At 45.3% G+C, this 14,423-nt stretch overlaps 1 protein-coding gene across 5 annotated transcripts in view; it reads right to left on the bottom strand.

The window, feature by feature from the left end:
• LOC124995828 (glutamate receptor-interacting protein 2-like) overlaps positions 1-14,423 on the bottom strand; it is a 32,343-nt gene extending 17,920 nt beyond the window's left edge. The window contains exons 1-8 of one of the 5 annotated variants that reach the window (XM_047568542.1): positions 13,953-14,422; positions 8,502-8,582; positions 7,646-7,781; positions 5,701-5,846; positions 4,446-4,529; positions 4,289-4,364; positions 3,498-3,643; positions 36-183 (exon numbers count right to left, since the gene is read on the bottom strand). In XM_047568542.1, coding sequence (XP_047424498.1) covers positions 36-183; positions 3,498-3,643; positions 4,289-4,364; positions 4,446-4,529; positions 5,701-5,846; positions 7,646-7,781; positions 8,502-8,582; positions 13,953-14,130 — 995 coding nt within the window. In that variant the 5' untranslated portion in view covers positions 14,131-14,422. Of the gene's footprint in view, positions 1-35; positions 184-3,497; positions 3,644-4,288; positions 4,365-4,445; positions 4,530-5,700; positions 5,847-7,645; positions 7,785-8,501; positions 8,583-11,104; positions 11,872-13,952 lie in introns of those variants that run through there. The other 4 variants (XM_047568532.1, XM_047568553.1, XM_047568547.1 and 1 more) reach the window with 4 other exon arrangements.

Here is a 14,423-nt window from a genome sequence, read left to right on the forward strand (position 1 = left end):
AAGGGTTTACATTCTTTAAAAAAAAAATGTCTGACCTTTCCACCACACTGGCTGGTTTTATCTTGTCAATAATAACAACTTGTTTGTTCCTGTATATTGTTGTGGTGAGGCTGATCCCCAGGGTGGTTGAGGGACCTTTCACTATCTCCACCAGCAGAGGGCCTGAGGCTTGATGCACTGCATCTGAAAGAGATAATACACACAGATACAACAAAGGCTTGAATGGAGGCTGAAGGCATCTAAATCGAGGAACAGTATGTCTTTTATAATCGGAGAACTTGCCTCTGGTGCCACCTTCAACAATAGGATGCAGTTTATATGCTCCAGTTAACTATATAATAGTTTGTTAACCATTATTTGATCTCTTTAAGCCACTGAGAATTTAAACACACTGTAATTTAACTAGTCACACCTGAAAAACATCACCATAAAAGTGAAATGTTAACGTATTACATTGTAAACTCCTTGTGCCTTGTTTTAGTAAAGACTCATTTGTGACCTCCGTGGTGGAATAATGTGACTGTGTGATTCTCTGAGTCGATGAGCCATTAATAAAGTCAGTCATCTGTAAATATGTAAATATTAATCAGCTCTTTCCAGACAACAGAGGTCAAACAAACACCAGAGGCGTCTCCTTGATGACATTAAAAGGCTTGTTCTTGTCGGTGGCTCATAACTCGTCTATAAAGCGTCAGCGAACGGTGTCGTAACATGAAGAGATGCATTCGCTGCAGCTCGGGAACCTTTTAGACAGATAAAGGTGAACATCATCACTGGGTTGTCACATGAACTGTATGTCCCAATGAGAAATGCTGCAAAAGAAACGGTGTGAGTCATTTCAGAGACGGTTACACTAAAGAAATTAAATCCGTTGGCTGAGGTCCTTTTTGCAGGACAAACGGAGCCGCGTATCCGCTCGATTTGAAATGATGTGTTGATTGCTTTTAATGTTTTTGCAGCTGTGTTTCAGATAATGGGCTTTGGCAATGGAAAAAAAAAAACATAACCGGCGTAAACAAACACACAAACAAACATTTTGGATTTTGGATTTCTTTTAGCCGTGAACCCCCCGACTGCTTCAGTCCGGAGGCAGGATCCTAAATCCCCCACACAGAGAGATAATGTGTGTCAGTTGTCCTCGGTGACCTGCTCTATTTTTGCACGGACCAGTGCAAAGTGTGCAATCTTGAGAATTAGTCACCACGACCAAAATGGAGGTTATAATTAGGCGTTTAGTCATGTAGTGAGGCCCTGTGTTCAGTGGCACATTTTTACGCGATGACGAGGATATTTTGAACTCAGGATGGATTAGAGCTTCAAAAGGAACTCAGCTAAACTGAAATGAAGCAATCTATACTATACACTACGTCACCAGAAATTGCTACAATCGGCAGTCACCGTCATCACCGGTTCACTCAGAGGTCCAATAATTTCACACATGCAAATCAGCTTAGGAGCACTACGTCGTAAAAACATCTTCTGTGAACCTGGAGGAGCTTTGTCTGGGTTTTCACGAGAGAATTACAAACTGAGAATGTGAAAGAGCGACAGACGCAGGGGCGTGAGCTAGTAGCAGGCACTAAATCCCTCGATATCTTGATCTATTTGACGTATTTTTTTATGAGACATTTACCAAGACTTCACACTTGTTGGAGTACCACTTTTTTTAATGTAAGCGTCAACGTTTCTTTTTCGTCTGAGAATCAGTGACGTCATTGGTCCTGGGACACACAGGATTTCCGGTCTCTGCTTGTCTGGATAACCCTCACAGGTTGATTGTGTTGCAAAGCAACTATGGCATCTTTTTATGGGAGTGTGGAGGATGTTATGGACAGGGATATTTTTAGCGGTGTGTTGGTTGAGTCGGACGGACAGCGAAGACAACAGTGATCAGGGGAGAGGAGACGCTACAGGGTGAAGCAGCATTTAGCTGTTACGCTGCACGCAGATGGAACAAACTACCAGCGGAAGTGAAATCAGCTCCGAGTGTGAATGTTTTTAAATCCAAGCTAAAAAAAAAAATTCTCTTTGCAAGTGCTTAAGGGTGAGTTCTTTCAATCCACTTTAGCATTGTGATCTGTAATAATTTCAAAGAAATTTGGCACTCTTATTTTTATGCCCTACTTTAGTCCAGATTTTTCCCCCTCACTGTGTTTTTATTAATCCTATCATATTATCCTAACATTAATGATTATAACCCTTGTCCTTGTTCTTCAATGTTTGTTTTATTTAAAAAGTATATCTTTGCCGTTTTAATGCAAAGCACGTTGCCCTGTGTATGAAATGTGCTACATAAATAAAGCTGCCTTGCCTTACAGGTGCAGGATGTGGCAGACGGGGACCAGCCTGAACCTTAGCCACTGAGAGAAAACTGGTGAGTGGTGTTGCCTTTTCTCAAATTGCTCTCCAATGCCAACAGATACTGAATCATCCCGCTGCCATGATTTTTCATTTTTTTTCCCGTTGGTTTTGGACGTGTTGCTGACGCCGTCCCCAAGGGGCTCCATGTGTTTTTGCTTCATAATGCACAAAGGTTTTACTCGAAGGCCAGCAGGACTGAAAGGGCAGATGAGTGAGTAATGTAGTTTTTGTCACGTAACACCACATTTGGCGGGAAAAGCACTTTCAAACGGCCACCTTCACGAGCAGCTTTCGGTTGCTCTAGTAGTGCAATGCATTCTGGTGCATTCAGAAAATTCAGCTTTTTGCATGCACAGAGGAATTTATTGCTTCAGTTCACTACAATTACCACCAACACTGATTCAAGTATTCCCTTTTCGGTCTCTACCGGGCCGGCCTTAAGCAAACGGGTCCCTCTTTCCAGCCCTTTCCATTGTCACCTTTGCGCTCGCTCTGGGGGTTTCAGGCCAAATGTCTAGAGACAATTTGTATTGCTATTGACTCTATATAAATGAATTGAATTGAACTGAAGTTTGATTGGAATAAAATCAGTATTTGTGCCATTAAAGTGCCATTAAAGCCTTATGTGTAGTATGGATTTAATGAAACGTGGGAAATATTGGTCATTAAGGAGTAAGATGATTTTAATAACCTTAAAGCCACTAATGAGGGAGAGTGTAGGCTGAGGGGATATTATACCGCTATGAACGCCTATCATCTTGTCCCCTGAAGAATGCAGCATCATCAGGGCTTAGGGACACACAGTCAAATGTCCGCCTATTGCTCATGTTTTATTGAGGTCATGTAAAACAAACATCTTGCTCATGAAGCCAATACTATCTGGAAAAGCTGCACAATAAAATGCAATCGCTTCGGTACGAGAGAATCTTATTTTCAGGAGACGAAGGACCCACGCGGGATGATGAAGCACATAATATCACCCATCTACCCCTTTTCCCTTTGAGGAGTGCTTTCGGGCCTGTGTGACTCCCCTGGTGGCGTCCACAGCGGCGACACTCACTCGCGTCCACGCCGCCAAATGGCTCACATTATTTACCCTCAGAGCAATACTGCCCCGCGCGTGCATGCGTGCTCACCCATGACAGAGACGTCATACTCGATCAGGAACAGAGCTTCCTGGCCGCTCTGCATCAGCATGGTCAGAGCGTCAGCATGCCTCTCCCTGTTCAAAGGCATCCCGTCTACGCTGAGCACCCGGTCTCCGGCCTTCAGCGTGCCCTCTCTGGAGAAACGCGGGACAAAGAGAGGGGGGGAATGAAAACACAGGCGGCCTGGCACACGATCGTTTTAAGCACCAGTCAAACCGAATGATTAAACAGCTCAACATGAGAGTTTCCTCCCAGGTGAGATGAAGGATAAACGAGGTAAACGGCTGTGAGGTCTTTGATGGTGAATTGCGTTTGCTCCAGTGTTTCGGTGCTTTCAGTTTTTTTTTTTTTTTTTGTGGGGAAAAGTGCAATGTTGCATTAGCCTCGGGATGAGCAGTGGCCTTTCTGCTTTGAAGATTACATACTCTATATGTGTCACAGCCACAGTCTCATGTTTCATGCAGTGGCCTGATCATAAACTCATGCAAATCAAACGGTGATGGGTATGTGGATGGGAATTCTTCTTTTCTTTTCTTTTTTTTTTTTTAACACACCCACAAGGAAAACAGAAATGTTTAAACAACAGACAGAAATAAGACAATTTGTAAAACGCCTCCATTAGGCTTCACATCTACATACCCACAGTGCAAATACATGCATGCATGCGCTCTTTGAACAGGCTCATTCATGCATGAGGACATTAAATAAACACAAGACGTAAAAATAGCTGCACTTGTGCATACATACACAAGCAATGCGCGCATTGTTTATGCTCTTACCTGTCAGCCGGGCCCCCGGGCCTGACGCTGGTAACCACCAGAGGGCGAGACCTGCGCCAGTCTTCGTGGAAACCGCCTGGAAAAAGCAAAAAGGCACAATAAGCCGGCGCAAAAAAGGCTAATGCTAACAGTTTCAGTAGAGAATTTTTCTTCTTACCTCTCATGACAAACCCAAAACTGTTTCCCTCCTTGTGTAAACACACCTCTATGGTTTTGGTTATAACTCCTGAAGGGGTCTGGACTGAGAGTAAAGAGGAGAAGACACATTCACAAAATTATCACGACAATCCATATATGCTGGATTTTAGTGACATCTGAATTAGGCGTAGTTTAAATATGATCTAATTAATCTCAGTGGGTAACTTAATCGTCTCTGTTTGACCCATTCTAATGATAGAGCAACAGAGCAGAGCCCGGGGACCAACTTTGTGTCTGAGGCCACCGCCTTGATCAAAGAAACCCAATAAACATTGATTTGTTGAGTTTCAGGTTCAAACACGTCTCGGTAGCGAGGTCTAAACTGGCCTTGATGTTCTCTCAACACGACTAAATTGTCTTTATTTCTGTGGAGAAATAAAGACAATAAAGTGGAGCAGCTGTGCTTCACAGATTTCCATGAAAATTTAAATAAATAAATAGCTGTGCTATTTCTGAATGTAAGCACAGACTTTTTAGGCTTGGTGTTAAAATGCAGACACATGCAGACGTGCATTAGAGCCACAGATGAGTGTTGCAGTGAAGGCTGAAATGTCTGGAGGCGCAGTGGCCTCAACATCACCTGCATCATTCAATTCTGAAGCCACACTTCCCCGCTCCTGTCTCACTCTCTCCAGCTACAACGTCCTGGCTGCTAAATATCTCCAGTATGAGGAGGCTCCGTATCTTTCATATTTATTTTATGAAGGGCATATTTCACCATTCCTCTTCATGTTTTTGTCTCGAGTTTACCTGGGAAGACGGCTTCCCTGCTAGAAAAACAGGACACGGGTGATTCTGACAGACAGCCTGGATAATTCAAAAGGGACTTGGTCAGTTCTAGTTTGATCTGGAGATTTGTTTTTGCCATTCTTTTTATCGCTTAGCCAGTTTCTGGCACTCTTTCTTACTGCTAAACAAATAACACAGTAATATTCAACAGGAGGAATGAAGGGATGAACTAACGTCTCAGTCTTTGAAACAGTATCAATAATGTTCTGAGGCCAACAGCTGGTCCTCTACAGTTTCAAGCGGAGAAAACATTATTATTATTGGCAGTAGTTTACATGACACCAGCGAGAGCATGCAACGGTCTTCTTATCTATCAACTGGTTTCCTATCCTTGAGCACATGAATATGCAAACGCCGTTTTAATGAGAGCGCTTGTCGATCAGTAGCATGCAGGCGGAATATTCATGCCGCGAGACGTCACCCACCGAACGGGGGCAGCTCGTACTCCACCTCCAGCACGACCCGCTCCCCGATGTTCTTCAGCAGGCTGATGATCTCATCGTGCCGAAGCTTTGACAGGTTGATGCCGTTCACTGACTTGATGTAGTCGCCGACATTCAGCTGGTCGCTCCTGAGGAAAAGTTTTGCCCAAACCAGACATTCAGCTATTAGCTGAGGATAGAAGACAACTTCCTCCCCACCAACAATAGCTCCAGACTGACTCTGCTTTTGTTATAGAAGTTGCAAATCTGCAACACAAACTATAATTGAATTATTATTATAAATAAATTATTACAAAAAAAATAATGACATTATAAATTATTGGCTGGCAACACAGTGTCTTTAGTGGGGGGCTTTGGGTCCTATGGGTTGAAGGGAGGGGTCTCTGTGGATCAGACTTGTTCCAGTGCATCCCACAGATACTTGATCAGTTTGGGATCTAGGGAATTTGGAGGCTGGGTCAACATCTTGTGAGGTTTTTGATGCTTTTTGAGTTGTTCCTAAACCATTTTGTCTGTGTCAGGCTGCATCCTGTTGGGGATGCCTGCTGCCATCAAGGAGTGTCATTGTTATCAGGTGGGGATGTCTGGGCTGGTCCAGGTGGATGCTACATATCTAAGTAACATCTGCCAGGTCCAACAGTTTCCCAGCACAGCATTTTATTGTCATATGTCATATGATATGATTAAGGAATCCTTTGTAAAAAAAACAATTTCCAGGGGGCCCTAAACATTGCTTGGTTTGTGGATCCTAATGGCACGGCCCTGCATCCCTAATGTGACAAACTCACAGCAAATCATCTCTTTGGAGGCTTTTTGGTTTTAAAGCTGAGCTCATAGCTGTAATCTACCTTTAATTAGCAAGTTGATCCTTGATCCAAATGAGACACATCTAATCTGACTTAATGTCCTACGTGGGTTTTAGTGCGCCATCCTTCTATGCGAAAGAGGCAGAAATAGTGTTTGTTGCATTAAGTGATACAAATATTACCAGAAACGATTCCAGTTTGTGTTTGATTTTAAGTGCCGCTGCTGAGAGTCGAACATCACACAGAGCCACCTGTGTGGCGGAGTGTGTCGTCAGAGAGCTTCAATCCTCCCGACTCTGGCAGAGATGATTGCACGATTACACGTGTCTCACATATGACATTCTGAGTCTAAACGCTGCTCATCGGAGAACTAATTCATTAAATAGATGTTCTCCCCTGCATGCCGTTCTAACCTTTAGGCTACTGCCAGTCAGCTGTGACAGCAGACAGAGAGAGAGAGACGTCCGGTCTCATCACGCTGCGTGTCATTGCCAGTCACTCTCCTCTCCTGTCTGTCTGCGTGTCTCTCCGCCCAGTAAATTAGCGAGCACTTCCACACGAGCGTGAACTCAGCTGTGGGAAGACAAGCTGCTTGGGAGAATTAGCGCGGTGTCTGTCTTTAAACCTCCTTGGACTTGACAAGCGGTGGCATATTTGGCCAAGATGTTTTCACAGGGGCTGTGTCACACTAGCAAAACTGTGTGTCTGTGTGTGTGTGTGTGTGTGTGTGTGTGTGTGTGTGTGTGTGTGTTTCACTCCAATCACATGCTTCTTAATCATCATGAAATGTGAGTCTCCCACTACATTTAGTTTTCATGTGGTTGGTGTTGGGGAAAATTAGTTTCATCCTAATTAAGCAATCTCTGACCACACATACTGAATAATAACCACTATGCACAATATTAAGCACAAACTGAACTATATGCAGTTTCTTGGGGGATTCTGGCGACGGAAACAAAAAAACAAAAACAATCCCTGCTGGGGTCGACGTCAAGCTGATCTAACCCAACGCGTGCCGGTGCAGCCTCGCAACGTGCACGTTTGTGGGGGCAGATTAACGAGTCCGGACAGCTTGGCGCGGTTGCCAGGTTTTGAGCGTTTCACGGAGCAAGCGATCTCACCTGGCAGCTAGCCCACCTGGCCGTAGGTTTGACACCCTGGGCTTGCCGTCCTTGTCGGAGCCTCCGGAGATGGTGAGGCCAAGGCTGCTGCCTTCCCTTTTCATCAGGTCCACCGTGGTCACTCCTCGATACTCCTCTGCTGACAGATAGAGACGTGGGCACAGAGCCACGGTCGGCATTAGCGTCTGCTTGACAGAGTCACCACGTCTCGGAGGCAAGGAAAATACTCTATTCCCCCCCAAATCTCTCACGGAAATGCTTTCTGACACGTGAACAGATATTTTATTTTCGCGCCCTCTCCTCTTTTCTTAGTTGCTTCAGAACTTAATCTGAGTGAATGTTTTGTGACGGGTTCAGAAAGAGGACGAGGGGGAATGGAAACATTTTTTATTGCTAATACTAAATACTGACAATGGAAAGAAAAAGGCGCTGTCATACAACAACAGAATACACTGGCTGATAATGTCATTAGACTCATCAGTCAATGAATTGAAATCTCTTAATCAGTTTCAGTTTCTCTGGAAATCTCTCATTGAAGTGAATGGAAATGAGTTGACTGTCATTGTTATATAGTGTCGTCGGAGGACTCATTCTGTCCTGTGGTCCAGATTGTGCTGCGCTGTTAAGTCACTCCATATGAAGCCTACCCAGTGTGGTTTAGAGACAATGACAGGTATGCCACACAAGCATTTTTTTCACCTTATCTAAGCATTCATAACAGTGCAACAGACACAAAGGTTCTACACGCACACAGAAAATAAATCCTCAGTCATAGATGCCACAACTGGACACAGTAGGATGAATCAGACAGGAGACAAAACAAAATGAAGCAAAGCCAGGTTTGACAGTATCATACCTGAAAGGCTGCGCCTCCGGGACGAATGTGATTGGTCATTTGCCCCTGACTCCTTGCTCCCCTTGGAGTATGGTCCGTCATCTGAAGAGACAGCAGGAAGGTAAGATACGAGGGGAAACTCTTCAGCAGGAGTCTAAATGAACATGGCTGTCCTCTGCACATCATGACAGCAGCCCACGCTTTAATGCTTTGAACTTCACCCTCGGTAATGAGGGGGCTGCGGGAGAGAAACAGCACTAAGCCACATTTATCAGGCATTAGCAGAACTGATCTTCTTGAACTTAAGCGCCTGAGAGGTCTCTTTCCCTTCGTTACGGTACAAATTTCATAAAACGGTCCGGGGGTTTAAATAGCTCCTTTTTGTCTGCAGCGGAGACCCTTGAAACCTATTAATCTACAACACAAGAGTCGAGCTCGCCAGTTGCGGCTCGATGCGCGTGACCGCAAAAGCACGGGAATGCTCTTGAAGGAACAGCGTGCGGCTAATGGCCTGCTTGTGCACGGAGGGGAAATCACAATTTTCATGTCATTTACAGCAGATGCTACAGAGAGCTGGGAAATGTTCAATCTGCTCTGCAGAGGGACAGATTTTTTTCTCGTTTCTGACCCACGGTGTATCCGTGACAGCACTGGGCTGTCCTCAGATTAGCAGAGCCGCTGCCCAGCCATCTGAACCTGAATGCAGCCGTGCAACCGTGTCAGCAGCCACAGTGATGAGGAAACTGACTTGGCAACTTCTCTAATCCTGTCCACCGTGGATTACCTTTCCAGCCGTGCAGCACAGTGATTGAACATCATATTATAAACTTGAAAAAGAGCTGTAGCCAGGTCCTCTTTTCTTTTTCTTTTTTTTAGATGGCAGGCGAAGGCCTCACAAGTCTTTAAGGACTTTAAGGACAGTACGGCAGAGACACTGGTTGAAATCTTATATTTCTACCACCTCTAATTCATTAATAAAGATGAGATGAAGCCATTGTAGTGTGATCCTTTGGTCTTTCAATGGGCACAGGTAATTTAAATCTATGTGAGACGTGCGATTTTAGATTTAGTCATAATTCTCATATCCAGTAGAATAATCATCCACCAGTAAATCTTTAGAAAGATCGTAAAGAACAACAAGCTGTCTAAGTCTGGATTCTGCCTGAAATCATTATGATTTTAGGTTTTCCTCCATTTAGCAGATCCAGCATGCTTTTAACGATGCTGGTTGTCAAAATGATAAACAAAAAGGTAGGATTCAGGTGCATGGGTCACATATTCTGACAGGTGACACCTAAAATTCAATAACTTACAAAACAGAAGTAAGTCAGAAAATAATAATGGTTCCACCAGGACAAAAAAGTGGCTAGTTGTAGCATCTCAGGTCTGTGAGTGTATCAGTTTCACATGAAAGACGCCATTTCTGTTATTCTGTCTTTCTGTGTTATCAGTGCTGACTTGTGGAGACTGAATTGGGGGAAGCAAGTGCTCAGAGGCCATCAAACCCACGGCTTTATCTCCTTCCGCGTAGAGTCTCCACATGTGTCCAACTGAAGCTGAGGCCTTTGGACAGCTGAGAGGCGTAGATCCTTTGTCATACCTTCACTGACCTGAAACCTTTGGGCAGCCCCGGGACACAAGGAGCGAAGAGGGAAAAGTCAGACGTTCGTTTGCGCACAGCCACATGAGTCAGACCTTCAGAAATATCTCCACTGGACATACATTACATGTGATTCCAATGTAAAGAATATTTGAACACGCAACTTGGTATTTTGCACTAATTTACGCACATCCTTGCACAAGCATTGCGTCCAGCGCCTGTGTGACACATCACAAACACACTGGGGTATGCAGAAGACTCGTATCGGCGCGGGCTCCTGGGGGCCCTCACAATCCAGCAGCTGTCACTGCAGTCAAAAGGCAACGCTGGCTCTGGGTTACGCAAACCCAACTCGCTGCACGTGACTGAACGCTACTGTACCATCAAGTCATCCTCCTCCAGCTTAAAATAACCATCACTCACTCTCAGATGCGGGATTAAGATCCGGATGGAGCTGACTGTAAACAGCCGCAACTGGGAAACAGCTAATCAATCTGAACCTGCTCTGCTGCCTTTCATTTATTGGCTCAGCGATGTGTTGGCTGCCTCTCAAGCACCTGATGAGCGAAAATCAAATTCTTCCTCAGTTAATTAATTAGCTGCTGATTTAATTCAGGGCACCCCACGTCGTCCCTCTCGCATCCAATCAGAATGTAGGTTAAATATGGGGGCAGCGCTGACAGTGACAATGAAATCATAACGCTATTTTCAGACGTAAAACTTTATTTATAAACCGGGTCCCTTTCAGACTCTCAGACTCACATTGTGTTGCTATATCTGCCCCAGTTACACACACAAGGATGCTTACGGAGAGCTCAGGGTCGTGTCCATCAGCGTTTCAGTCAACTGCTACTATGACGAATGGGATTCAGATTTTTTTTTTGTTTTGTTTTAGATTTAGATAACCACTAAAAGAACTACACATTTGAGAGAGAAGCAGCTCTTTGGAGGTGATCACTGACCTCTTGCTTCGTCAAATACACAGCGGTCACCCTTGACTCCAAAGATCAGAGTGTGCTCTTACCAATGCAGCTCTTGGTGTCTCTCCTCAGACCACACAGCATGGCTGTAGTTAAGTCAGCGCAGCCACCCTCTGGACGTAACCTTGCTGATCTTCAGTTGTGGGCAGACACCTGAGGTAAACGTGGGCGACCCCTGAGAGACCAGGTCTCAGCCGCTCAGATCACACAACAACAAAGCATCTGCGGTTCCTCATTCCTTTGCCTCTGCGTCCAGTATTTCCCCAACCTGTGTCCCAGTGGAGTCTGGAGCTCCACAGGGCAGATCCTGATTCTCAGATGCTCCCTCCTTTTTGAACTTGCTAGATGATTCCCACCAGTCCTCACAAACACAACAACTATAAAATCCAAAGCAGGGAGACAAATGGTCCGCGTCCTCTCCTTGCCATCTCGCCGTGGCCCCAGTTTCTCGAGCTAAACCTTTTCAACCGCTCCGTCTTTTTTCCAGAGGATTTCTCATGCCCCGCTCGTACGTTCGTATGAGCTCACGCATAACCCTCCTCTCTCTCTCTCACACACACACACAGAGCGTGTTTGCTCGCTCTCTCTGCCAGGGGGCTTCAGTGAGACAGGCGCACACAACACAGTCACTCCCTCCCCCCTTGCGCACTCTCTATCTCTCTCTCTCTCTCTCACACACACACACACACACATACACACTTTATTCATTTCCCACCAAGTCAAACGTCCTCAAACTCACCCACCCACACAGAGATTAGACGCGACAAACACCAAACTGCACGCACCCCCAACTCTCGGCACAATTAACACCACCTGCACATTCAGACTCAGGTCTACGCGGTGTCACGTTTTTCGCACGTAGAGACTGCACACATTTTACAGAGCTTGTATCTTCACAACCCGAGAATGTTTCTCTCTCGCTCTCACACACACACACACACACACACACACACACACACACACACACAGTCACACAATCACACACTGTGGCAAATGCATATGCAAATATCCCCGGCAGAACAGCTGCCTGCATGTCTGTCATTTATTCAAAAACACTGTGCAGCGGTCGAGTAAAGACGACAGATTCAGACTGGGGTCAAGAGGAAATGAACGCCCAAACATCCGAACAGGAGGGAAAAATGGAATCTGAATGACTGTGTTTGAATGTGTGAAAATGGGTTTTAATTTCCTCGCGTTTCCCCTCCCCTAAGGAGGGTTGAACGACCCTAGATGGCTAATCCTCGACCCAGTGAGGTTCCTTCACCCAAAACCCAGGGGCCCAGTCGCTGCACCTGTCCCACCATTTGTCAGGCACACGAACCTCGACGCCTGCCACTTCCTGACCCCAACCACCACCACCACCACCAGCAGCAGCAGCAGCAGCAGCAGCAATAGACCCCCTCCTCCAGCCTCAGTCTGAACCTGATCTGCCTCCCTTATTGGTTAAACAAATAGCTGTGAGTAGACAAACTAAAAAAAAAAACAAAAAAAACACCAGCCTTTTGTGTGGACGTGTAAAGCGATTACAAACGAACGTTTCCACGTTTCTACCTGCTGTTGCGAGGAGCCTAATTAGTCAGCTGTTCCGGTGGACACAATACACTTTCATGTAGGTAATTTCCTCTGAGACTTTTGTCCTTAATACCTCATTTACAATGTGAGCGAGCATAGTCTTTCAGAGCGAGACTAATTAACAGAGTAAAGAGAACTGGGAGACGGAGAAGTGTGTTGCACTGGAAAAAAAAAAGAAAAGAAAGAAAACACATCTGGGAAAAGGCAAACACCGTGTTGTAATAAAAATGCAGTGTTTCGCACTTCCTCTGGGCTAGGGATCGACATGATTGATGTCGTGTGAGGTGAGCGACGGTGTATTGATTAGATTTCGAATGCAGACGCCTGCGCTGCGACCTCGGCAGACAAACCAAACCAAGGACAAAAAGGGGAAAACATTTAAGAATCTCAAAAAGCAAAAAAATAAATAAAACATTGTGACTGTTTGCTCTATTTAGCTCTAATTTTCTGTTTCCTTCAATGTAAAGCGAAACCTTCTGAAAATAGCCTCCAGCTCCCTTTAAGTTGACACTTTCTTGGCAGCAAGGCCTGAATTTCAACCTCTTCACTCATCAAACTGACCACACTGCCATCTCCTGGTGATGAACTGCAGCTGAGGTCTGAGGAGAACCACTCGCTGGACATCCAGCACGGGTCACGGTTCGGTCAGTCAGACTTTATTTGTGCAGCGCTTTCCGTGCATAAAAGATGCAACACAAAGCGCTCTACATTAAAAATAAACGCCACTGACCCCCGATACCCCAGACCCCCACTCATGCCAAAGGCTACGGAGACCACCTCGACCCAGGCGGGAAGGCGAGGCACAGCTCCTGACGTGGATGTGGAAAACACTGGAGGGACAACAGAATACAAAAATGAATAATAACACACACACACACACAAATGAATATTAATAAAAAAAATAATAAGTGGAGCAGCGAACAAAAATGAGTACATCAAGAGCAATTTAAAAAACAACAGAAACAATATGAAAAAGTAATAATAAAAGGAGTAAAAGGGGACTAGAGTCTGCCCTTAACGGTCTCAGTGTGTCTGAGGGCCTTAGGCAGGCGTGGGCAGTAATAATAAAATAAGGCTTTGCCATAGGTTATATAAATACATCAGTGTGCCACAAAACAACTAGAGTAAATAAGGCAATGAATGGCCCAGACATGTGGTCATCTCAGATCCAGCTTCCAGTTTAACAGGCCTGCAGCACATTTACACTAATCTTCCTTTTCTTTTTTTTCATGAGTGGAGGTAAAGTTCTTTTGTATTAGAAAACAAAACTCTAAAAGCCTTTTTCACGTGTCATAAAACGTTCTCCCCGGTGGGTTTTACCTTTGCTTCTCCCTCTGATGATGCCCAGTCGACATCTGAGCGAAAAAGAGAACATCCTCCTCTTCCCTCCTGCAGATCGGCTGTTTTTCCTCAGAGAGTCTGTCTGAGGGAAGGCGAAGGAGAGCTGCTTGGGACTGAGGCGCCCCTTTCCAAACACCACTCTCGCTGACATGTTCATTTTCTGACCAGTGAGATGGAAACGTAACGGTCCTCTTCCCCGACGCCCTCACCGTCCCTCAGACATGGCGGCCTCTGCTCTCCCTGCTGCTGCTCTCACACTCTCCTCCCTCTCTGGAGAACGTCCAGTCCTCTCAGGTGAGCTTTCCTACTCCACAAACAGGTGCAGATTCCTACGAGAGGAAAATGTTCACATCCAGCATTGCTTGCTTTTTCAACCCCCTCTACACCTCGACCATCACTGACAACCGACTTCCACATCCATGCGGCCACAAGCTGACTGGCTAAATAAAT

Source organism: Mugil cephalus, chromosome 1 (assembly GCF_022458985.1).
Source record: "Mugil cephalus isolate CIBA_MC_2020 chromosome 1, CIBA_Mcephalus_1.1, whole genome shotgun sequence".
NCBI lineage: Eukaryota > Metazoa > Chordata > Actinopteri > Mugiliformes > Mugilidae > Mugil > Mugil cephalus.